Source organism: Diceros bicornis, chromosome 22 (genome assembly GCF_020826845.1).
Source record: "Diceros bicornis minor isolate mBicDic1 chromosome 22, mDicBic1.mat.cur, whole genome shotgun sequence".
NCBI classification, from domain to species: Eukaryota; Metazoa; Chordata; class Mammalia; order Perissodactyla; family Rhinocerotidae; genus Diceros; species Diceros bicornis.
In genome coordinates, this window is record NC_080761.1 from 11529741 (window position 1) to 11554282 (window position 24542).

Here is a 24542-nt window from a genome sequence, read left to right on the forward strand (position 1 = left end):
CTGTTTTGCGCAGCAGCTGAACCATTTTAAATTCCCATCAGCAATGTCCAAGGATTCCAATTTCTCCACATCGTTACCAACACTTGTTATTTTCAGATTTTAAAATAATTATCACTATCCTAGCTCATGTAAAGTGCTACCTTATTGTAGTTTTGATTTGCATTTCCCTGATAACTAATGAAGTTGAGCATCTTTTCATATGCCTGTTATTTTTTGTATAGGGCTTGCAGGTTTTATGGTATCTTTCAGCTAGGCTGCTCAACGCTAGCATACCACAACTATCAGGAAATATCTGTTGATTTTTGAAAGATAAAACCAGTAATTCAGCCCTGCACGTCTTTTTTCCCCAGTTCTGTTGAGATATAATTGATATACATCACTGTGTAAGTCTAACATGTATAGCACAATGGTTTGACTTACATATATTATGAAATGATTCCCACACTAATTTAGTTAGCATCCATTATCTCATATAGATACAATAAAAAGAAAAAGTAAAAAAATAAAATAAAATTTTTTTCCTTGTGATGAGAACTCTCAGGATCTACTCTCTTAATAATATTCATAAATATCATATAACAGTGTTAGCTATAGTCATCATGTTGTACATTATATTCCTAGTACTTATTTATCTTATAACTGGAAGTTTGTACCTTTTAACCCCCTTCCTCCAATTCCCTCTCATCCCCCACCTCTAATAACCACAAATCTGATTTTTTTTTCTATGTGTTTGCTTTTCTTTTTCCAATTAGATTCCACATATAAGTGAGATCATACAGTATTTGTCTTTCCCCATCTGACTTATTTCACTTAGCATAATGCCTTCAAGGTCCATCCACATTGTTGCAAATGGCAAGATCTCCTCATTTTTTATGGCTGAATAATATTCCATTGTATATATATACCACATCTTCTTTATCCATTCATCCATCAATGAACACTTAGGTTGTTTCCATGTCTTGGCATTTGTAAATAATGCTGCTATGAACATGAGAGTGCAGATACCTTTTTGAGTTATCATTTTCATTTCCTTTGGATATATTCCCAGAAGTGGAATTGCTGGATCATATGGTAGTTCTATTTTTAATATTTTGAGGATCCTCCATAGTGTTTTCCATAGTGGCTGTATCAGTTTACAATCCCACCAAGAGTGCACTAGGGTTCCCTTTTTTCCACATCCTCACCACCATTTGTCATCTCTTATCTTTTTGATGGTGGCCATTCTAGTAGGCATCAGGTGATATCTCACTGTGGTTTTAATTTGCATTTCCCTAATGACTAGTGATGTTGAGTGGCATTTCATGTACCTGTGCCATTTATATCTTCTTTGGAAAAATGCCTGTTCAGGTCTTTGCCCATTTTTTAACTGGATTATTTGCTTTTTTTCTAGTGAGTTGTATGAGTTTCTTTATACATTTTAGATATTAACCCCTTATCAGATATATGGATTGCAAATATTTTTTCCCATTTCATAGATTGTCTTTTTACTTTGTTGATTGGTTCTTCTGCTGTGCAGAAGCTTTTTAGTTTGATATAGTCCCTCTTGTTTATTTTTTATTTTATTTATTCATTTATTTGTTTATTTATTTATTTATTTATTTTTGTGAAGAAGATCAGCCCTGAGCTAACATCCATGCCAATCCTCCTCTTTTTGCTGAGGAAGACCAGCCCTGGGCTAACATCTATTGCCAGTCCTCCTCCTTTTTTCCCCCGAAGACCCAGTAGATAGTTGTATGTCACAGTTGCACGTCCTTCTAGTTGCTGTATGTGGGACGCGGCCTCAGCATGGCCAGAGAAGCGGTGCGTTGGTGTGCGCCGGGGATCCGAACCCGGGCTGCCAGCAGCAGAGCGCACGCACTTAACCGCTAAGCCACGGGGCCAGCCCCTATTTTTTATTTTATTGCTTGTGCTTTAGGTGTCATATTTAGAAAATCATTGAGAAGATTCATGCCAAGGGTCCTTTTTCCTGTGTTTTCTTGTAGGAGTTGCATGGTTTCAGGTCTGACATTTAAGTCTTTAATCCGTTTCGAGTGAATTTTTGTGAGTCATGTAAAATTGGGGTCTAGTTTCATTTTTTTACATGTGAATATCCAGTTTTCCCAGCACCATTTATTGAAGTGACTGTCTTTTCCCCACTGAGTATTCTTGGCTCCCTTGTCAAATATTAGTTGACTGTATATGCTTGGGCTTATTTCTGGGCTCTTGATTCTGTTCCATTGATCTATTTGTCTGTTTTTATGCCAGTATCATGTTGTTTTGATTACTGTAGCTTTAAAGTATAGCTTAAAATCAGGAAGTGTGAAGCTTCCCACTTTGTTTTTCTTTCTCAGGATTGCTTTGGCTATTTGGGGTCTTTTGTGGTTCCATATAAATTTTAGGAACTTTTTTTCCTACTTCTGTAAAAAATGTCTTTGGGATATTGATGTATAGTTGGCTTTTGGTAGTATTGACATTTTAATAATATTCATTCTTCTGATCCATGAACACGGTTACCTTTCCATTTATTTGTGTCTTTGATTTCTTTCATCAATGTTTTATATTTTTCAGAGTACAGATCTTTCACTTAGCTGGTTAAATTTATTCCTAAATATTTTATTGTTTTAGATGCTATTGTAAATAGGATCATTTTATTTCTTTTTCAGATAATTCATTTGTAGTGTATAGAAATGCTATTTTGATTTTTGTATGTTAATTTTGTATCCTGCAACTTTACTGAATTCATTGATTAATTCTAACAGTTTTTGGTTGAGTCTTTAGGATTTTCTATATATAATATCATGTCATCTGCAAATAGAGACAATTTTACTTCTTCCTTCCAATTCTGATCCCTTGTATTTCTTTTTCTTGCCTGATTGCTCTGGTAAGGACTTCCAGAAATATGTTGAATAGGAGTGGTAAGAGTGGATACCTTTGTCTTGTTCCTGATCTTAGAGGAAAAGCTTTCAACCTTCCACTATTGACTATGATGTTAGCTGTAGGCTTGTCATATATGGCCTTTATTATGTTGAGGTAGGTTCCTTCTATACCTAATTTGTTAACAGTTTTTTGAATAGATGTTGAATTTTGTCAAATGTTTTTCTGCATCTACTGAGATGATCATATGATGTTTTCTTTATTCTATTAACGTTATGTATCACAACAATTGATCTGTGTATGTTGAACCATCCTTGTAGCCCAGGGATAAATCCCACTTGATCATGGTGAATGATCCTTTTAATGTGCTGCTGAATTTATTGAGAATTTTTGCATCTATATTCATCAGAGATATTGGTCTGTAGTTTTCTTTTCTGGTAGTGTCCTTTTCTAGATCCAATATCAGGGAAATGCTGGCCTTGTAAAATGAGTTTGAGAGTGTTCCTTCCTTTTTTATTTTCTGGAAAAGCTTGAGAAGAAGTGCTGTTAATTCTTCTTTAAATGTTTGGTAAAATTCACCCATTAAGCCATCTGGTCCTGTGCTTTTCTTTGTTGGGAGATTTTTGATTACTGATTCATTCTTCTTACTTGTAATTAGCCTATTCAGACTTTCTATTTCTTCATGATTCAGTCTTGGTAGTGTATATGTTTCTGAGACTTATGTCATTTCTTCTGGGTTGTCTAGTTTGTTGGCATATAGTTTGTTCATAGTTGCTTCTTATGATTCTTTGTATTTCTGTAGTATTGGTTGTAATATCTCCTTTTTCTTTTATAATTTTATTCATTTGGATCCTCTCTTTTTTCCTTGGTTACTCTTGCTAAAGGTTTGTCAATTTTGTTTATATTTCAAAGAACCAGCTCTTAGTTTGGTTAATCTTTTCTATTTTCTTGTTCTCTATTTCATTTGTTTCTGCTCTAATCATCATTATGTCCTTCTTTCTGCTAACTTTGGCTCAGTTTGTCCTTCCTTTTCTAGTTCTTTAAGGCATACACTTTAGGTTATTTATTTGGGACCTTTCTTGCTTTTTTTTTTTTGCTGAGGAAGATTTGCTCTGAGCTAACATCTGTTGCCAGTCTTCTTCCTTTTTTGCTGAAAAAGATTAGCCCTGAGCTAACATCTGTGCCAATCTTCCTCTATTTTGTATGTAGGTCACCACCACAGCATGGCTGACGAGTGGTGTAGGTCTGCACCTGGGATCCAAACCCCTGAACCTGGGCGCCAAAGTAGAGCATGTTGAACTTAACCACTACGCCATGGGGCCGGCCCCTCTTGCTTCTTAATGTAGGTGTTTATTACAGTGAACTTCCCTCTTAGAAATGCTTTGCTGCATAACATATGTTTTGGTATATTGTGTTTCCATTTTTGTTTGTCTCAAGATAATTTTTTTTATTGAGGTAACATTATATAAATTTCAGGTGTACATCATTATATTTTGACTTTTATATAGACTGCATCATGCAGACGATATGAAAGAGAGGGTTAGTGAGCTCAGAGATAGAAATCTGGAAATGATTCAGGTGAAAGAGGAGGAAGAACTAAGATGTTTTTAAAATAGAGAAATTCTACAAGAAATGTCTGGCTCAATTAGGAAAAGCAACATAACAGTAATGGGCAGTCAAGATATTTTTTAATTTCCCCCTTAATTTCTTTTTGAGCTGTTGATTGTTCAGGAGAGTGTTCTTTAATTTCCATGTATTCATGAATTTCCAGTTTTTCTTGTGTTATTTATTTCTAGTTTCATACCATTGTGGTCAAAGAAGATATCTGGTATGATTTCAATCTTCTTGAATTTGCAAAGACTTGTTTTGTGGCCTCACTTATAGCCTATTCTAGAAAATGTTCCATGTGCACTTGAGAAGAATGTGTATTCTGCTGTTGTCAGGTAGAATGTTCTATATATGTCTGTTAGGTCCATTTGCTCTATAGTGTTATTCAAATCCACTGTTTCCTCATTGATTCTCTGTCTGGATGATCTGTTCATTGTTGAGAGTGGGATAGTAAATTCCCCAACTATTATTGTATTGCTGTTGATTTCTCCTTTTAGCTCTGTTTTTGCTTTATGTATTTAAGTGCTCCAATGTTGGGTGCATAAATATTTACAATTGGTATATCTTCTTGACGTATTGACCACTTTATCATTATATAATGACCTTCTTTGTCTCTTTTTACCATTTTTAATTTCAAGTCTATTTTGTCTGATACAAGTATAGCTACTTCTTCTTTTTTTTTGGTCACCATTTGCTTGAAATATCTTTTCCCATCCCTTCACTCCCAGTCTGTGTGTGTCTGTAAAGCTAAAGTGAGTCTCTTGTAGGCAGCATATCATTGGATCTTGCTTTCTTATTTATTCAGCCATTCTGTGTCTTTTGCTTGGAGAATTTAATCTGTTTATGTTTAAAGTAATTATTTATAAGTAAGAGATTACTATTGCCATTTTAATAATTGTTTTCTGGGTGTTTTGTAGATCCATTGTTCCTTGTTTTTTATCCTGCTGTCTTTTTTTGTGATGTCTTGTGGTATCAGCATGCTTTAACTTCTTTATCATGGTCTTTTGTGTAATTCCTACAGGTTTTTCCCTTGTGATTACCATGAGGCTTACATAAAAATATCTTAAAATTATAACACCCTATTTTAAACTAATAACAACTTAACTTCAATAGAATTCCTAAGCTATACACTTGTACTTCTCTTCCCCTTCACATTTTAGGTTATTGATGTTACAATGTACATATTTTTATATTGTGTAACTAATAACAGATTATTGTAGTTATGGTTATTATTATTATGTTTTTTAACTATTAAACTAGAGTTGTAAGTGGATTATGCACCACCATTACCTCATTACAAAATCTAACTTTGGCTATATTTTTACCATTATGTTTTACATTGCCTGCTTATGTTTTTATGATGTTAATTAGCATCCTTTTATTTCCACTCAGAGAACTCCCTTTAGTGTTTCTTGTAAGGCAGGTGTAGAGGTGATGAATTCCCTCAGCTTTTGTTTGTTTGGGAAAGTCTTTATTGATCCTTCATTTCTGAAGGACAGCTTCACTGGATATAATGTTCTTGGTTGATAGTTTTTTTTTCTTTAAATATTTTGACTATTTCATCCCATTCTCTTCTGGCCTGAAAAGTTTCTGTTGAAAAATCCACCTATAGTCTCATGGGGGTTCCCTTTTATGTAAGTTCTCTCTTTTTTCTTGCTGCTTTTAAAATTCTTTGTCTTTGACATTTGACAATTTGATTATAATGTGTCTTAGTGTTGACCTATTTGGGGTTCCTTGGGCCTCTTGAATCTGGATGTCTGTTTCTCTCCCCAGGTTTGGGAAGTTTTCATTGTTGTTTTAAATATACTTTCTGTCTCTTTCTCTTTCTCCTTTCCTCCTGGAATTCCCATAATGCAAATATTGTTTCTTTGCATTGTGTCCCATAAGTGTCATAGACTGGCTTCACTCTTTTTCATTCTTTTATTTTTGCTCCTCTGGATAATTTCAAATGTCCTATCTTCCAGATTGATGATTCTGTTTTCTGTGTGGTCAAGTCTGCATTTGAAGCTCTCTGTTGAATTCTTTAGTTGAGTTATTTTATTTTTCAGCTCTAGGATTTCTGTTTGGGGTTTTTCGGATGGTTTCTATTTCTTTGTTGAACTTCTCATTTTATTTATTCATTTTTTTTTATTTTGTTTAGTTATGTTATGTTCTTGTAGTTCACTAAACTTCTTTAAGAGGATGATTCTGAATTCTATGACAGTTGATCTCCATTTATTTAGGGTCGGTTATTAGTGATTTATTAGTTTCTTTGGGTAGTGTTATATTTACCTGATTTTTTGTGATCCTTGATTGCTTGCATTGGTATCTGCACATTTGAGTAAGTGGTCTCCTCCTCTGGACTTTGCAGGTTCACTTTGGCAGAGTTCTTCACCAGTCAGCTTAGTTTGTGTTTCTGGATGTATCTGCCAGTAACATCCTTGGGAAGACCCTGCTATTAGGGTCTATTTTTGAGCCAGGCAACTGTTTGAACTCTGAGGCCGGGGGTGGAGGGCTGTGCCTCTGGCTGAGACCAGCTGCATAGGACTGTTTGCTTGGTTCCCTGCCCAAGTGAGGCAGTAGGATGGGCTCCACGGATTCACTAGTCAGGTTTACTAGATGGTATGGGCTTGGTACTATACTCAGCAGTAGGTGGGGCCATGAATTAGCTTTCTTGTCCTGATGAGGCAGTAGGATGGGACCCAGGGCCTGCATGGCTCATTGTTTGGGGACCCAAATCAGGCAAGAGTGTGCACTGGATATCTTATTCAGGTGAGGCCACCAGTTTTACTCTGCAGACAGGTAAAGCCAAGGGCTGTGCTCTCTGTTCATATGCCACTGTAAGCAGGGCTGTTGGATGGGCCACCCAGCTTCCCATGTGCTCTGGTAAGGTTCCCTGTTCAGGTGGGATGAAGGCTATATTTAGCAATGAGTGGGGCTATGAATTAGTTTCCCTGCCTGGGCACAGTGGCTCCAAGGCCACTAAGGCTCCTTCTTTGTGGTCTTCACTCAAGCTGATCCATACCCCAATTTCTTTGCTCTGGGGGCAGTCAGCTCTGTCTGCCCACCTCTTGGCTCAAGCATTGCTGAGTAACGTCGCTTCCAGATGTTCTCACCAGCTCTTCCTATCAGATGGGGCTGGAGGCCATTCTCCACAGCAGATGGAGCTATGACTCAGCTCTTCTACCTGGGCATGGGCAGACTGGGCTCCAGCGCCGGCAAATCTCCTCATCTGAGGACCCGAATCAGGCAGACCTGCACCCAGCCAAGTTCCCTGGCCAGGCTACACCACCAGCTTGGTTCTACAGATGAACAAAGCCTCTGGTTGGGATGACTACTTGGGCTTTTCAGGTAGGAACTCGGTCCGCCAAGATCTGAGTGCTGGTTGTTCTCCCCCTTCTCTGTCACAACCAGATTCCTAGTGGTTGAGCCCCACAGATTCCCCTGTGATCCCCATGGGGCAAAACCAGAGTAAAGGCTGCCACAAAGCGACCCACAGTGCTTGGGGTCAGGGAGGCTGGATGTCTCCCCTGGGCTCTCTTTTCCTACTATAGGAACTATAGGCTCAGGGGGCACTTCTCAGCAGTGCTGCACCAGCCTGGGGAAGGGGCAATGTGGTCAGTGTGTAGCTGCTCCTCTTCTCTTCTCCTGCAGTCTGTCTTGGTCTCTGTGGTGCAGGGGGGCGTCCTTCAGCCTCACTCCCATGTTCTAGGCCTCTCTCAGTGGTGTCTTGTCCATGAGCAGTTGTTAGTTGTTCTTCTTGTGAGGGGGAGTGAAGTCAGGAACGACTTATATCGCCATCTTGGTGACATCACTTCCTGCATATCTTGAAGAGAGACAAATCCTGAAATGTATTCATTAAAAGCTGGTTTACAGTTACCTGATGCACCTGGCTACCGATTTGGTATTGTATTGTAGAGCCATCCTGGGGAATACTTCTTTGATTCTGACTTTATTTCCCATTAAGAACTCAAGACTCAAAATTAGGAGAGCTAGCCTTAGACCTGACAATAGGTAACTGGATTTCCCCTCTGTAAAATGAGGCATTGAGAAACACCTCTCCCCCAATAAACTTTAAGAAATAGTGTTCATACCCTATGACCAGTCAATTTTCCTTTCAGAATCTATCTATGGCAAATGAACTGAAACAAGAGGGGAAAAAAGGCTTTATATGTAAAAATGTCTCATAGCATTTTTTTTACAACTGCAAAGCAATGTAAATGTTTGCCAGTAGGCAACTAATTTATTGTATTAACTAAAGAGAGAATTTGGCAACCATAATAAATAATACCAATGGGAATTCATGTCAACAGAAAATGTCTAAAATGTTAAATGAAAGGAGCAAGATGTAAGTTTGTGCATATGATATTATTGCAATTATATAAAAATAGAAACCACGAAATTGTGCCTAGAACGAAGACTAGAAAACAATACATAAAAATAATAAAGTGGTAGGGGCCACCCGGTGGCATAGTGGTTAAGTTCACGCGTTCCGCCCAGGGCAGCGGCCCAGGGTTCGCAGGTTTGGAAAAGTTCACAGGTTCAGAGCCCCAGCGCGGACTGTCGCACCACTCATCAAGCCATCCTGTGGTGGCATCTCACATGCAAAATACAGGAAGATGGACACAGATGTTAGCTCAGGGCTAATCTTCCTCAGCAAAAAGAGGAGGATTGGAAATGGATGTTAGCTCAGAGCCAGTCTTCCTCACAAATAATAATAATAATAATAAAGTGATTGTCACTGGATAGTAGATTCTATATTTTACTCTAATACTTTATTGGATGACAGTGTTGACTTCTAAAAGACACTATTCATAATTATAACATAATAGTGGTTTATCGTCATTTTATTCTTGCAGACATGACCAAAGTTGGTTTGCAGACCATAATTGCACATGTAAATGTAGTAAATACTGCCAACCATTTGAGGTGTGTTGCTTATTTTGGGTTTAGCATGTTGACCTTAGAATTTATGGTACAGTATCTGTTACTAAAATGACTTTGTTAAAAGTCAGGATTCCACAGAACAATTTCATATATTCCTTGAATTCCATTCTTTTTTTATTTTTATTTTTTTGGTTTGTTCCCATGTGCAGATCTTGGTGGAGAAAGAAAACCTGAAATTTAAAATTAAGAAAAAAATGTCTCTTTACAGGTATTCCCTTACCCAAAGAAGACGATATTTCTGCCCCCTTGATCTCCAGCTCACCGGTGAAGGAAGCCCGGGAGTATGAGAAGCCCCCCCGCGAGGAGGAAGATAAAATAAGAGAAGAGCCCTTGACCATCTCTGAACTGGCATACAACCCGAGTGCCAGCCTGCTCCCCACCCCCGTTGACGATGACGAGATTGACATGCTCTTTGACTGTCCATCTAGGCTGGAGCTGGAAAGAGAAGACACAGATTCGTTCGAGGAACTGGAAGCAGATGAAAATGCCTTTTTGATGGCTGAAGAAGAGGAGCTGAAGGAGGCTCACCAAGCTTTGTCGTGGAGCTATGACATTCTGAGCAGCCATATTCGGGTGAACCCACTGGTCAAGAGTTTTTCCAGGCTCCTGGTGGTGGGCCTGGGGCTGCTGCTCTTTGTATTCCCCCTGCTCCTCCTCCTTTTGGAGTCAGGTATTGATCTCTCCTTCTTATGTGAAATTCGCCAGACGCCCGAGTTTGAGCAGTTTCACTATGAATACTACTGTCCTCTCAAGGAGTGGGTGGCTGGCAAAGTAAACCTTATTCTCTACATGCTGGGTTGCTCATAAAGTTCATATCCCATATGACTAAGGGCTATATTCAATACTCGTGATTTGTTTTCTTCAGCAAATGCCTGGTTCTGAATGGTCCCAGGGCCAGCAACAGGTGTTCCTTACTCATAACTGATTATTCAAACCTTTAAGTTAGCTTTCCATAATTCACTGCAGTTAAATAAGTTTAAATCAAATACATTTACTTTAGTTACAGTTCAGGAAGATGGCCTTTAAATAACCAAAAGTATGTTTATTTTTTATTATAGTACATACTCTTTATCTAGTATATCATAATACATAACACATTGAGCTGAATGAGATTTCCCCTTTTTTAATAGCACCATTACGAGCTGTAAGGTTCAGAATCAGAATTTTAGTAAAAACCCAAGAGAAAGTTTTTGAATATAATCCTTAGTGAAAATAACGTCCTCTAACCAATGCCTATACAACTAAATTTATGCTGGGCTTTTGTTTTTCTTTTTTTAAAAATATTTTTATGTGTTCAAAATATTTTCGTAAATTTTTAGCAAAAAAAGAAGCCTCCTGGAGTTATTTAAGTGTACAGATTGTAAGACTAATGCACAAAGAGTATGTCAGGAATTTTTTAATGTGTTAGCACTGGTTTGTTTTTAAAAATGTTTTTGGCTGAATAATCGCATAATTTGTTGTTACCTGCATACGAGATAGAAAATAGGTAGAACGACACTGTAATAAATTAAGTTCCTAAAATGGATGATGGAACTGGAGGATGTAGAAACTGAAAGCGTCAAATGGACACAGGGTGGTCCATTTTTCAAAGTATTTGGACGAGATGACCTGTTAGTTTCATTTGCGTTCTGTCCATATATTTTGGCTGGGGAAGCAGGATGTATCTAAAAGAAGGTGAAACTTTAAAAGAAAAAAGTTAAAAGATATGCTATTAATTGCATATTATTGTACATGAACCCAAGAGTGGAAGCAGATGGGAACTGGACAAATGGCAAGTAGCAAAATAGAGTTCTGATGAGGCTGGTAGGCAAGTGGCCACAGGCGAACGATCTGTTTTATGCAAGTGATGGTGATGCAGGGTCCTAGATGGTGCAAAGAACAGAGCACTCGCTGTCCGAGTTGACGTGAATATGTTTAAGTGGATCTCAATAAAAGTGGAGACACTTTAAGCAACGTTTTTTGGTCCCACAGGCAGTTTATTGTGATTCGGAGAAGAAACTTCAAAAGAGGAGGTGTGTATGTGAGAGAGAGAGAGAATGAAGAAGGTGGATTTTGGCTTTGTTTAAATGCTGATGATCCTCCTTTGTGGTGGTCATTAGACTCCCTTCCTTTCCTGGTTTTCTTAAGATCTTAACTCATTCATAATTAAAATGAGAGTGGACGAGACTCATTAGGTGATATGCCATTTCCCAGCTTGGGTAAAGTAGTGAGATGACTCCCTAACCAGACAGTAGAGGGGACAAACGCTTTAGTACCTTCCTGCATACCCTTAAATCCATGAAAGAAAGGCTCTGATGCCCTTCTATGCGGAGTGCCTACCAATACTGTGGTACAAGTGAGAAAGAAAGGAGTATGGCACTTAGAGCATGGAGCATTGGGATTTCTCCATGGACTGAAAACATTCCATTGCTTCCATTTGCAAAGAGATTGGGCTGCCTGTAATCACCCCCTAACTCTAATAGACACTCCAACTCTATCATTAGCATAATTTCCAAATTGGCCATTCCAGTCCTAGTCAATGGATCTCTGAGTGCTTTATTAGATATTTGATTTTGGAAATCAGTTTTAAAAATCATCTCATGGAGCCTTCAGTTGAGCAAACTATGATACACATTTGCTATGAAGTTTATAGGGTATTCTTTCTCATGTGCTTTTGGTGATTGATTTTGCTTTTTAATAAAGAACATTTAATATGTGAAATTTGATACCAATATTGAAATATATTTTCTATAGTTTATTCTGGAAGTTTTCAAATGGCCAGCTTTGAAACTGAAGGTTTTTTTTTTCGCTCTTCTTTTTTTATATGACTTCTAAGTCATACCTTCTGAAATAAGGATACTCCAGTGTAATCTGCACAGAATTAGCCCCCTTCTAATCATGCTTCATATAATTTTGTTTGAAGTTCTAACCAGAACAAATCATTTAGCCCTCATTCTTTTAAAATAATGTTAAATAATATTTTTTAAATTATGGAAGTAACATATTGCCCATAGCAAAACATTTGAAAAATAACTCACAGGATAAATATTACCCGTAGTCCAACCATGCAGATTTATATTAAGGAGTAATAAATACATTATTTTAATATTTCCAGCTAACATCTCTTTTCTCTTAGGCAAAAACTTCACTGTTGAATAAAAATGTTTTTAAGCAAGGGAGTTGACAGGATAGGGTCTGCTGAATTTAAACAATAGCCACCAAAAGTAAAACTGGGATCCTGAAATGCCATTGTGCTGGGATAGAATAAGAGCCTCGTAGATATAGCCACTTAAGTTTTGTTAGAAGATGGTCACCAGTTGCCTGAATCAAATGAGGAAAAGACTGCTTCCAAAGATGGAGAGGATGTAATAGAGTGAGACAGAGAGTTCACAGCAAGTGTGTGAGTATATGTATATTCCATATTATTGGTATATATATATGTTTATCTATGAATCTGTATATATGTGTGTATTTGTATACACATAACTGATATACCCTTCACACATAGTTGTGTTTATTTTTACCCACTTGAGGAATTTGTGACATGTTATTACTCCTTTTCCTTCTCAGATACCATGGTGGATAAAACTTGTAGTCTCCAAGGTTTACATTTTCCATGAAAACCACTATGTGTACGTTTGTGGTTATATATACACATATATATGGCAAATACATATACACACACAATCCTGTCTTTAGTGCTAATGCAAGTTGGATCATGCAAAAAATGTAGGTAAAGTATCGTGTATTTCTGTGCTTGGAACATACTGTAAAATGTTATGTGTTTGGAATATATTTTGTGGTTTGTCTAATATTTATAAAGACAACTCTGGGAAGAATTCAAAATGAGTGGATTTCATTGAAATACTAGCGATATGGGGCCATGTTACCTGTGATTGGAGCCTTATCTTTGTATAGTGAAATTTGCATTTCTATGTCAACATCCAGATTGTTTTATATGTTAATATGGTGGCAGGAATCCCTAATAAAAATACTCTGGGGAAAAATGTTTCTGCAATCATTTAGTTTTATTCAAAGTAAAGTTGCATAAATAGCCTTTTGGAAACTACAGAACACTGCTGTTAGGACCATGAATGAGGTCATCCTTGAATGGTGATAATATGGGGGAAAAAAACAAAATCACAGGTAATGGATAGGAGTAGCCCTTTGCAGAAGTCACCCAGGCTAAAATCAGGAATGCTGTGTGCACTGGAAATGCACTCGAACAAAAACCTATAGCTTAATTAATGCCATTAAGATAACAAGAGAAATAGAAAAGCATAGAAAAAATAGATGAGGAGTGTTCTGCATGATGGGTATGTGGAGGGATTTTAGAGTGCTCATCACTTCTGGCCAGAAAAGGGTGCCTTCCTGTGCCAGAGAGAGCTACACCAGACTCTGTGGCACTGGCCATTACACTTCCTCATCTGTTGACCGACCTTGGAGGGATCTTACTATTCTACTCCTGTCTTCTCCTGCACACAGCATAGCGTGAAAGGCCCTCTGTTTTGGTTTGGCACAAGGCTAACAACTCCACACCTGACAGCTGAGTCAGAGGTCTTACTCTAAATGAAGCAAAGGGGGGGGGGGCTCTCTTTACAACAGGAACGCCAGAGATGTCAAGCCACAGTGTACCCCAGCTGTGCTGGCCTCTTATGTCTGTCAAGGTCTTTTCTTTTTCCCAGTTTTCTTGAGACATAATTGACATACATTTGTTTTAGGTGTACAACATAATGATTTGATACATGTATATATTACAAAATGATTACCACAATAAGTTTAGTTAACATCCATCACCTCACACAACATCCATCACCTCACACAGTTACAATTTTTTTTCTTGTGATGAGAACTTTTAAGATCTACTCTCTTAGCAACTTGCAGATATATAATACAGAATTAACTAGAGTCACCATGCTGTCTATTATGTCCCCAGGACTTATTTATCTTATTAACTGGAAGTGTGTACCTTTTGCTCACTCATTCACCCACCTGGGGGCTAGGGGTAGGGGAAGTCTGACAGGTTGTTACTCAGCAGTCCTCAGAGGTCCAGGCTCTAGAGTACAGGCAAAAAAAGGAATTCAGTGGTTAGTATTCAGGCGTGAGGTGACTCATGGACCTATGGTCCTGACTCCAGCAGCTCCAGCCAGCCCCTTTGTTTGGTTAGTGTCTACAGACTGGAAGGCTCACACAAAATGGCCCTTGGCCACTTATTCGCTGAGCAGTCCAGGCTCCTGACCCAACCTCGCCTCTTGGGAGTAACTCTTTTCCTTATTCCACATTCCTTTCTCAGCCAAATAATAGGGGACAACTCTCCAGTCACTCTCCAGCTTGGAAGGAAAGCAGTGGGGAGAAGCCTCTACCTGTGGGTGACCTTGGGATGGTTGTGGTTGATGAACTTGAGACTCTTTGGGCCGTCTTTCTCTACTGGGTGGAGATAATGTGCTAAAGGTCCCTGCTTACTCGTGCTCCTGCTTCTTCTCTCTCTCTCTCTTTCTCTTGGACCTGCTTTTGGGCTTCCAGTCTACATGCAGTAAACAGACCCAGCAGGACCTGCCCATGGTGGGCCCAACCAGGACTCGGCTCTCCACATTCCAGCCTCAGTCTGTGACGGGGTCGGTAAGTTTGGTGCGCCCCGCCCAGTGGGCTCAGCTGTCATCACTTCAGAGAGGAAAAAAGAAGCCTCACATGAGCCTCAGACCCCAGCTGTGTTCTCCAATCTATTAATAAAGCTGATTTTAATCCTCTCCTGGCCATTGTGTCTATTGTCTATTGGGAACTGAGGTGGGAGCAGGAGCAAGATGGTGGGGAATATCTAGGATCTCTACAACCTCCGACGTTGCCAGCAAAGAAGGAGTGGAGAAGGCTGCTCCTGGCTGAACATCAGGGGATGTCTGCCATTGACACTGGCCTTGACAGGCCTTGCAAATGAGTGAGAGAACTTGGCACTTAATAGCAAGAAAGAATAGCAAGTCGATTGGAACCACACATCCCTATTCTTTACCTGTAGCTGATGCTTACCCCAAATATCTCTTTGGAAAGAGAACCAACGCCACATTCCTGGTTATAAAGGAAAATTCTTAGTAGAACAAAGGATATACTTTGTGTGAGTACCAAGTAATAAAACATGTCTTGCAAATTACAGCATCTCCTTCATCCATCACCTTAAATCTCCTCATCCACAAGAATTGACTTTGATAATGGGCTTTCCAAGGAGACTACCCTTAAAGGGAGAGAACACACTAACAAACCCACATTAGTTTCTGCTCTGCTTGGCAGTTACATTCTTCATAATAAGTTTAAATCTTGGTGTTCTGGTTTAAGCATCAGTCTCCTGTAATTTCCTTAGTGTGAATCAGCTTCTTCCATCCTGGATCAGCCTGAGTGTCCTAACAACCCTGAGCTGCTGGTTCTGCAAAATAGCAAACCAGCCCCTGAGCAGTGGTGGCCGCGTAAAGGTACTGCTCCCTGGTCGTAGGGTTACCATATAACTTATCGTCCAAACCAAGACTCTTGTGAGAGTGAGGGGGTGTTTTTAATGAGTATATCACAGCAACAAGTGTTAACTAGGACCATTCCAGACACTCTACCTGTAAGGCTTTGCCCAGTCAGCTAGATGCCCTCTGTCAACAACTTCTCCAGCTTGTTTCTCTAAAATATTGACAAGGTGAAATAGGGAAAGATTGCCCTATAATCATAGCTCTCCTACCTGCCATCAAGAATCAGATTAAAATTCACAAAAATTAATTATATCATGTCGTTTGGTGTGAGACTATAAATTGCACAGATTATTTTAAATGAGCCTTCTGGCATTGCATATTTAATGCTACACACTCAATTTGTTTGCCATTTATAATGTTGGATTTCTCATTTAATGTGAGGTGGGTAGAGGGTTAGAATAATCTCAATGCTGCTTTTGTTTCCATGGTCCTGATCTGCCATTTCCAGTCTGCACATACGGTATGTTCATGATCAGCTTAACTGTGAGCAACTGATTCGCACGAAGTACACTCGAGACTGAGCTGTGCAAAAGCCAATTGGATCATTTATAACAAGAAGTGTCAGTCAGTTTGGCGCTTGTTTGATGCTGATGCTCCCTGCATGCTCTTCCCAGAATGTAGGGTGTAATGTGAACCAAACACTATCAATGAGAACAAGGACTCACAGCTAGAAAGATGCCTTTCAGGGCAGCTGCCCCAACAGACCAGGTGTTCCCATGGCCATACCTGTCTCAGAAGGGCTGGGGATGCATTATACCCACTTTACTCCAAATCTCCCATTTTTCCAAATTTTTTGTGGGAGAGGCTGGCAGCTGATCACCAGAACCATTTCCTCTTCATCCTGTATACAGAATCAGACTTTTTCCAGCCCTCATGTACGTAAGTATAGCTGTATTCCACAGTTCTGGCCAATGGAATTTGAATAGGAAGTGATCTGTGTCACTTCCAAGTCCTGGACTAGGTGTAGCGTCCATTTGCCCCTGGATGTCAACACCCGCAGTGACCTTGAAGCCACCAGTTAAGGATTTTAGAGCTGCCAGCAACTTGAATCCTTGAATGACTGTGTGGAGTGGAGCACCCCACACCTCACCCTAAACCGCGTCCATCTTGGACTGTTACTTGAGCAACGAAGTCTTACTTGGGCAATTTCCAAGTCAGTTGCTGTCACCACTCTTTCTTCCCCTCTTCAAGTTGGCTAGCTCTCCCAAGAAACAAGAGTGCAGCTGAAAGCAGGTATAGAAGCTGCCCAGCACTGGCATCTCCCAGGAGATGCTATGGTAGAACTACTGTACAGAGAGGAGGAGAAGACCTCTGTGCTTTAGAATGCCAGACTTTGGTGAGGGCCTACTTTTGGTAACATATTTGTCACCCTTCTTTCAGGGGCTCTCCTTCCAGAGCTTCTTTCAGAATCTCACACAGGTTAAACCCAAGGTAGCCCACCCTGTTGGGCAAAATCACCCCTGGCTGAGAACTAGAGATTCAGGAGAGGTTTCAGCGGCATGTGACCTGTGAACTTGTGCAAGGCCCTGTTCGCAAAGGTTTGGTTTAATGCTCTGCCCTCACCATCTTGAAATTCTTAATAATTCTATCTTTAAACTTGTGTTTTGTAAGTGAAGTCCAATGGGACAGTGAGACCTGTGCAGAAGATCAGCCAGACAACAGTGGGCACCATGCATGCTGAGCAGTTGGCCTGGATACCAGGCATGTACACACACAGGGCACTCTGAGGCCCCAGGGGTCCCTGAGGGGACTGCCTGCACCAGAACCTGAGCCCATGTTAATGGCGAAGAAGAGAGCTGCAGCAGGAGCTGGCCCTGGGAGAAAGGAGGCATCCCACAGAGGGGCAGAGCTGGAACCCACGGCGGGAGGCCAGGTGCCCATCGGACCCTGGACACCATCCCTGAAGATCTGCACAGATACCAAGTCTCTTGCCTCAACACTAGGACAGGAACTGCCACCACTCAGGCATTAAACTCTGTCAGTAACTTATTACGACATAAAAGTGTATACATGGACATTGCAATAAACTATATCAGAGTTATCAGAATTCTTCAGAGAGTTTAGAATCTTGGGTTTTGAAAACCACTGCAACATTACAAAACAAATATCCACAGGCTCGGAAATAGAAATTAAATTTAAAGATCCTCACGTTCCACAGAGAAAAACCACTATATTCATATAAAAACTTGCATGGACCAATTATTAAAAATAATTACAATTTACAATTGTAAAATTACTTTTCCTTGTGGTTGAACATATAGTTGTATTAGAGTTCATAAACAGGCATTTAAAATTATATACAAATCATGAAACTACTTTCAGCTTCTTGTACAACCTCTGCAAGTCACAGGAAATGTTAGAGGAAACATTAAAATGCTACTATATAAATTAACATTTAATGCTACACTGAGACTTGCAAAAAACTGATTTGTAAGAAGAGTTAAATCTTTTTAGAAAAATTGTTCTGTAAGAATCATTAATTCTAAATGCACTAAAATTTGTTTCAAAATAATTTATCAGAAATTTATCCTAATGTTGTTACAGGCTATAAAATACTCTTAACAGCTCCAGGAACAGTTGCATTAGCAGAAAGATCCTTCTTAAAACTAAAAATTATCAAGAATTATATGTGATCTTGCATTTGTCTAGAGCAAGTGATGTTACTTTAATTATATCAATTGAAAATGAAGTTGCTAAAATAAGTTTTGATGGCCTCATAAATGAATTTGCAGAAAAGTGACCCCCCCAAAAAATCTATGATCAATCAAGAGATTTATATATTGATATACATGTTGATATAATAAAGTATCATTATTTATTGCGTTATATAAAATTATGGCATCAATATATTGTTTTTTGCAATCTGTAACATAACATGTTGTAACATTACATGTTGTAACATAAATGTTGTTACTCGTGTATCACTATTACCCTATTATGTTTTATAAGTAATAAAATATTTTTAAAAGAAAAACCTTTATGTTTTAGCACCTTTACCTGTACTTTTCCCCTGTATTTTGAACAAGGGGCTCCACATTTACATTTTACACTGGGCCCTGCAAATTATGTCACTTACCCTGAAGGGTTAAATGAATGCTGTGGGAGGCATGAAAGTGACTCCTTGATGGTCAGAACTGAAGATTTAATTGTGAAAGCCAAATGCATATGGCTAATTTTTCTTTCATTGAGAATTTAAAACCATCCAAATAGGGGCCAGCCCGATGGCACAGTGGTTAAGTTCGCGTGCTCTGCTTTGGCGGCCCGGGATTCATGGGTTCAGATCCTGGGCACAGACCTACACATCACTCATCAAGCAATGCTGTGGAGGTGACCCACATACAAAATAGAGGAATACTGGCACAGATGTTAGCTCAGGGACAGTCTTCCTCACCAAAAAATAAAATAAAATAAAACCATCTAAATAATGATGAAGAGTCTACCTTATAGAAAAGATTTCCTCTTTCTTTATAAAGTACAAAGTGAGGGAGCTAATCTTTTTTCTAATATTTTGATTTTCTCAAACGTTGCTGATTAGGTTGGGTTAAACAAGGTGCCTATAAGTGAAAGAGAATGGAGAAAAATTAAAATTCAGCATCTAGGATTTGGCAAAGCCCTTGTGGTATAATTCTGTGTAACTGAGAGAGTGAATGATCCCAATGACAGTGTGACAAATCCTTTTGCAGGTCAGGCCATTACCAGTTCTTTGCTTTCAATAAAATTGAAAGAAGAGCTAGTTGAATCATTAGGTGACATTAAAATTATATTTAATGAAGAAGCACTTTCCAGAGTGCTGGAGTAAGGACCTCTGAAAATCCATAAAAACAATGAGAATATTGGCAAAAACTGTGAAAATCAACATTTCCAGAATTATGTAAATTAACCAAAGCCTTGCAAATAACTAACAAAAATTTATACAAGAAAAACCTGCTGAATCTTGGTAAGATCAGCAAGCTTTGATGCATTTTTTTTCTTTTTTGGTGAGGAAGATTTGCTCTGAGCTAACATCTGTTGCCAATCTTTCTCTTTTTTGCTTGAAGAAGATTAGCCGTGAGCTAACATCTGTGCCAATCTTCCTTTACTTTGTATGTGGGTTACTGCCTCAGCATGGCTAACAAGTGGCGTAGGTTCAAACCCAGGATACGAACCCACAAACCCAGCTTGCCAAAACAGATCATGCCAAACTCAACTTCTATGCCACAGGGCTGGCCTCGCTTTGATGCATTTTAACTTGCCCTATTCCATCTCCCTCTCAGCAGCCCTGCAATATCCTAAACCAAAAAGGTCATGACCATGATAACTGTGGAAAACAACCTAATTGTAGCCACTGGAGAGGGCAGAATGGGTTTGGAGTTCCCTAACAGCTCAACCCCCAGAGAATGGTTACTATTTGACCTGTACGGCAGCTCCTTGAAAAGCTCCGTTCTCAGACTTCTCTTTATTTGACCTTATTCAGAACTCCCTCTGTGCTCCTAGCTTTCCCAGAACATTTCTCAAAAACAGTTAGTGGCAACAGTTTAAAACTGCAGCTGCCTGAAGTGGTGATAGAAGTTGAGTCTGGAAAGAACTGAACAAAGGGGACTGACCAGAGTAAGATGGTGGAGTAGGAACTCCCAGACCCCCCTTCTTCCATGGAGAAACCAAATTAGCAACAATACATGGACCAATTGCCCTGTGAGAAATCCAGAAACCAGTTAAGAGCTACCTACATCCCAGGTGAGAATGAAGCCAACTGAATTGAAGCTCAGTAGAAAAATTTGTGGCACTCACTCGCCAGAGCCCTTCCCTCCAGTACAGCATGGCATGATTGGAAGAAAACTCCCAACTTCTCCCTGAGGAGGGAAAGACAAGAGTGGAACATAAGTCCAACGTTCTGACTTTTCATGGGATGGACAGAGGGACTGGTTTCTGTCTTGCCTGAATCTAAGTGCTGATAAGAACAAGGCACCAGGTTGGGGGCAGTTGAGAACAAAAGCTATCAATGTGCACCAGAGTGCAGTACCACAGATAGACACTAGGTGGAAATCCAGGGCCATAGCTTACTATAGCACCAGAGAGGCTGCAGTACCACAGAAAGCCACTGGGGGAAGATCCTCGGGGGGAACTGGCAAAACTCTCCAATTAGGAGATTACACACACAAGTCCAGAGAGGACACATCCCGGAAAAGGCTTGAGAGGTCTCCAGAATCTCTAACAAGGCTGATCAGAGAAAGTCCTCCCTGTATGAAATCAAACTGCATAGACTGGGAGAGGTGGCTGATTTTACCAAATGCTCAAATCCAACATAAGATAGCAAGGAACAAATGAAATCTCTAGACGAAAAAATGGAATGCCAAACAAATGGAAATATATGAATTACAAGACAAAGAATTCAAAATAACCACTGTAAGGATGCCTGGTGATTAAAAGAGAGAATAGAAAGACAAATAAATGAAATCAGGAAAACAATGCATGAAAAAAAAGAGAATAACAACAGAGATAGAAACTATGAAGAGAACCTAACAAGAATGCTAGAACTGAAGAATTCAATAAATGAATTGACAAATTCACTTGAGATGCTCAACAAAAAACTTGACTAGGCAGAAGAAAGAATCAGTGAACTCAAAGACAGGACATTCAAAATTACCAAGGGCCAGGGCCAGCCCAGTGGCGTAGCAGTTAAGTTCACGCATTCCACTTCGGCAGTCTGGGGTTCACTGATTTGGATCCTGAACACAGACCTACCCACCTCTCATCAAGCCATGCTGAGGTGGTGTCCCACATAGAACAGCTACAACTCTACAACTACGATATACAACTATGTACTAGGGCTTTGGGGAGAAAAAAGAAAAGAGGAAGACTAGCAACAGATGTTAGCACAGGGCCAATCTTCCTTAAAAAAAGGAAAAGATTTACCAAGGCCAGGAGCAAAAGAGAAAAGAATGAATAAAAGCAAAGATAGGCTAACAGACATATGGGACACCATCAAACAGAACAATATATGCATTATGGGAGTCCCAGGAGGAGAAGAAAGAGAGAACAGGGCAGAGAGCCTATTTGAAAAATAATGGACAAAAATTTCCCAAAGATGAGGATATAAATGTAAATATAAATTCAAGGAGCTCAAGGAACTTCAATTAGAATAAATCTAAAGAGATTATACTGAGACACATCATAATCAAACTGTCAAAAATCAACTGTACATGTACCTCATCATGTACAAGGGAGCTCCTATTATATTATAAGCATATTTATCAGCAGAAACCTTGCAGGCTAGGAGAGAGTGGGATGATATAATAAAGTGCTGAAAGAAAAAAACTGTCCTTCAAAACAAAAGGAGAAATGAAGACTTTCCAGATAAACAAAAACTGAGTGAGTTCATCAGTAGGCCTGTTCTCCAAGAAATACTGAAGGGAGTTCTTCCACATGAATTGAAAGGACAATAAACAGCAACACAAAACCATACAAAACTCCCTGATAAAGATAAATATATAGAAAACTACAAAATCCTGTAGTATAGTAATGTAGGTATAAAAATAATTTTTAAATGTGATATACACTTAAAAAGACAAAAGCATAAAAAGTAATTATAAATCTATGTTAGTGGACATACAATGTAAAAAGAGTTAATTTGTGTCATAAACAACATAAAACGGGGTTGCGAGAAGAGATATAAAGGAGTAGAATTTTTATATGTGATTGAAGTTATCAGTTTAAAATAGATTGTTATAACTTTAAGATGTTTTATGTAATTGTAACAGTGACCACAAAGAAAAAATACATAAAATATACACAAAGGGAAATGAGAAGGGAATCAAAGTATGTCACTACAAAATAAAACAATGAAACAAGGCATATAGAAAATAATTAACAAAATGCTAATAGTAAATCCTTCCCTATCAGTAATTACTTTAAATGTAAATGAATTAAATGCCTCAAATAAAATACATAGATTGGGGAGGAAATGAAAAGAGCTGGAGGACATTAGGGGCCACCTGGAGAAGATGTTGTAATATGGAGGGAAAGAAATTTCTGACTTATAAATTGAGGAGTCTGGAGAAAACTACTTCATTATTTTGACTGAAGTTCCTGAATGTGATTAGAAACACCAATATACAGATTCAGAAAACTGGAAGAATCGTCACCAAAATGAATAAAAAGAAATCTACACTGAGTGACGTCAGCATCACGGTGGCATAAGATGTCCCTCATTTTTGTCCTCCTTCTCAAAAACAAAAATTTGGCATCCATCCATGGACAAAAGTGCCTTTGAGGGGGCTGTGGGATCCACTGTCATGTGCCAAGGGATCCAGGGGTAATTTTTCCCACCCATGCATCAGGTAATAGGCAGACAGACCTCAGCCCTGGCTGTGGACCTTGCAGTGGCCCATGAACTGGCTCCAGCCCCTCTAGGCTGCAGTCTGGGAGCCCCAGGGAATCTGACTTAGGCAATCACTCACAGACAAGAGAGCCTTCGTGGAAATGCAGGATTCCAGAGAAGTTCCAGCACCCCACTGGATAAAAAAGTAGGAGTTTGGATGCATTAGAAGTGTGTGAGAGGAATAGTTTGACTTTGCCCGCATCACACCTCCTCCAAAGCAGTACAGCTTAGGGTCAAGACAGATCTTCCTCAACCTGTGATTTATTCTGCAGGGGAAAGAGACAGTATGTGAGTGAGCACCTGGCTTCCCCAGCTGTATGGGATTCTGCCAAAGAAATTCATTTCTTTATCACCCCATACAGAGTACTGAATCAGAGCTACATGACTGGGGGCAGAAAGCAGTGGGGAGAGCAGCAGATAGAAATATCAGAGGACATTAAAGGAATGCAGATCCCAACTGCATTGTGGATTCCACCAAGGAGCCTGCTCACAAGCTTCTGGGGACACCTCATCCATGGATCCCCCAACTGACCCACGGGCATCCCACACTCCCCATGTTTTGCCCTCTTGTTATTGTTGGAAATTAAACAACAGTCTCCTGAAGAATCAATGGATCAAAGAAGAAATTAAAGGGAAAATAAAAAACGTTTTTGAGACAAACAAGAGTGGAAACATAACATATCAGAACTTATGGGCTGCAGCAAAAGCAGTCCTAAGAGGGAAGTTCATAGCAATAAATGCCTACATTAAGATGAAAGAAAGATCCCAAATAGAGAACCTAACTCTATGCCTTAAGTAACTAGAAAAAGAAGAACAAACTGAGCCCAAAGTTAGCAGAAGGAAGGAAATAATAAAAATTGGAGCAGAAATAAATGAAATAGAGAACAGAAAAACAATAGAAAAGATTAACCAAACTAAGAGTTGGTTCTTTGGAAAGATAAACAAAATTTACAAGCTTTTAGCTTGCCTAATCAAGGAAAAAAGATAGAGGACCCAAATCAACAAAATTATAAATGAAAAAGGAGACATTACAACTGATACTACAAAGGATCAGAAATAAAGAGGATCGTAAGAGGCTACCATAAACAACTATATACCAACAAACTGGACAATCTAAAAGAAATGGAAAAATTCTGAGAAACATACAAACTACCAAGACTGAATCATGAAAAAATAGAAAGTCTGAAAAGACCAATTACTAGTAAGAAGATTGAATTAGTAATCAAAAACCTCCCAATGAAGAAAAGCCTAGGATCAGATGGCTTCACTGGTAAATTTTACCAAACATTTAAAGAATTATACCAATCCTTCTCAAACTC

The 24542-nt window shown here is 39.0% G+C and overlaps 1 protein-coding gene across 1 annotated transcript in view; it reads left to right on the forward strand.

Moving 5' to 3' along the window:
* The window catches only part of FRMD3 (FERM domain containing 3), a 275763-nt gene extending 265321 nt beyond the window's left edge, over positions 1-10442 (forward strand). Inside the window, exon 14 of the mRNA XM_058565583.1 lies at positions 9596-10442. Coding sequence (XP_058421566.1) covers positions 9596-10194 — 599 coding nt within the window. The 3' untranslated portion in view covers positions 10195-10442. The remainder of the gene's footprint in view (positions 1-9595) is intronic.
* Positions 10443-24542: the final 14100 nt, after the last annotated feature.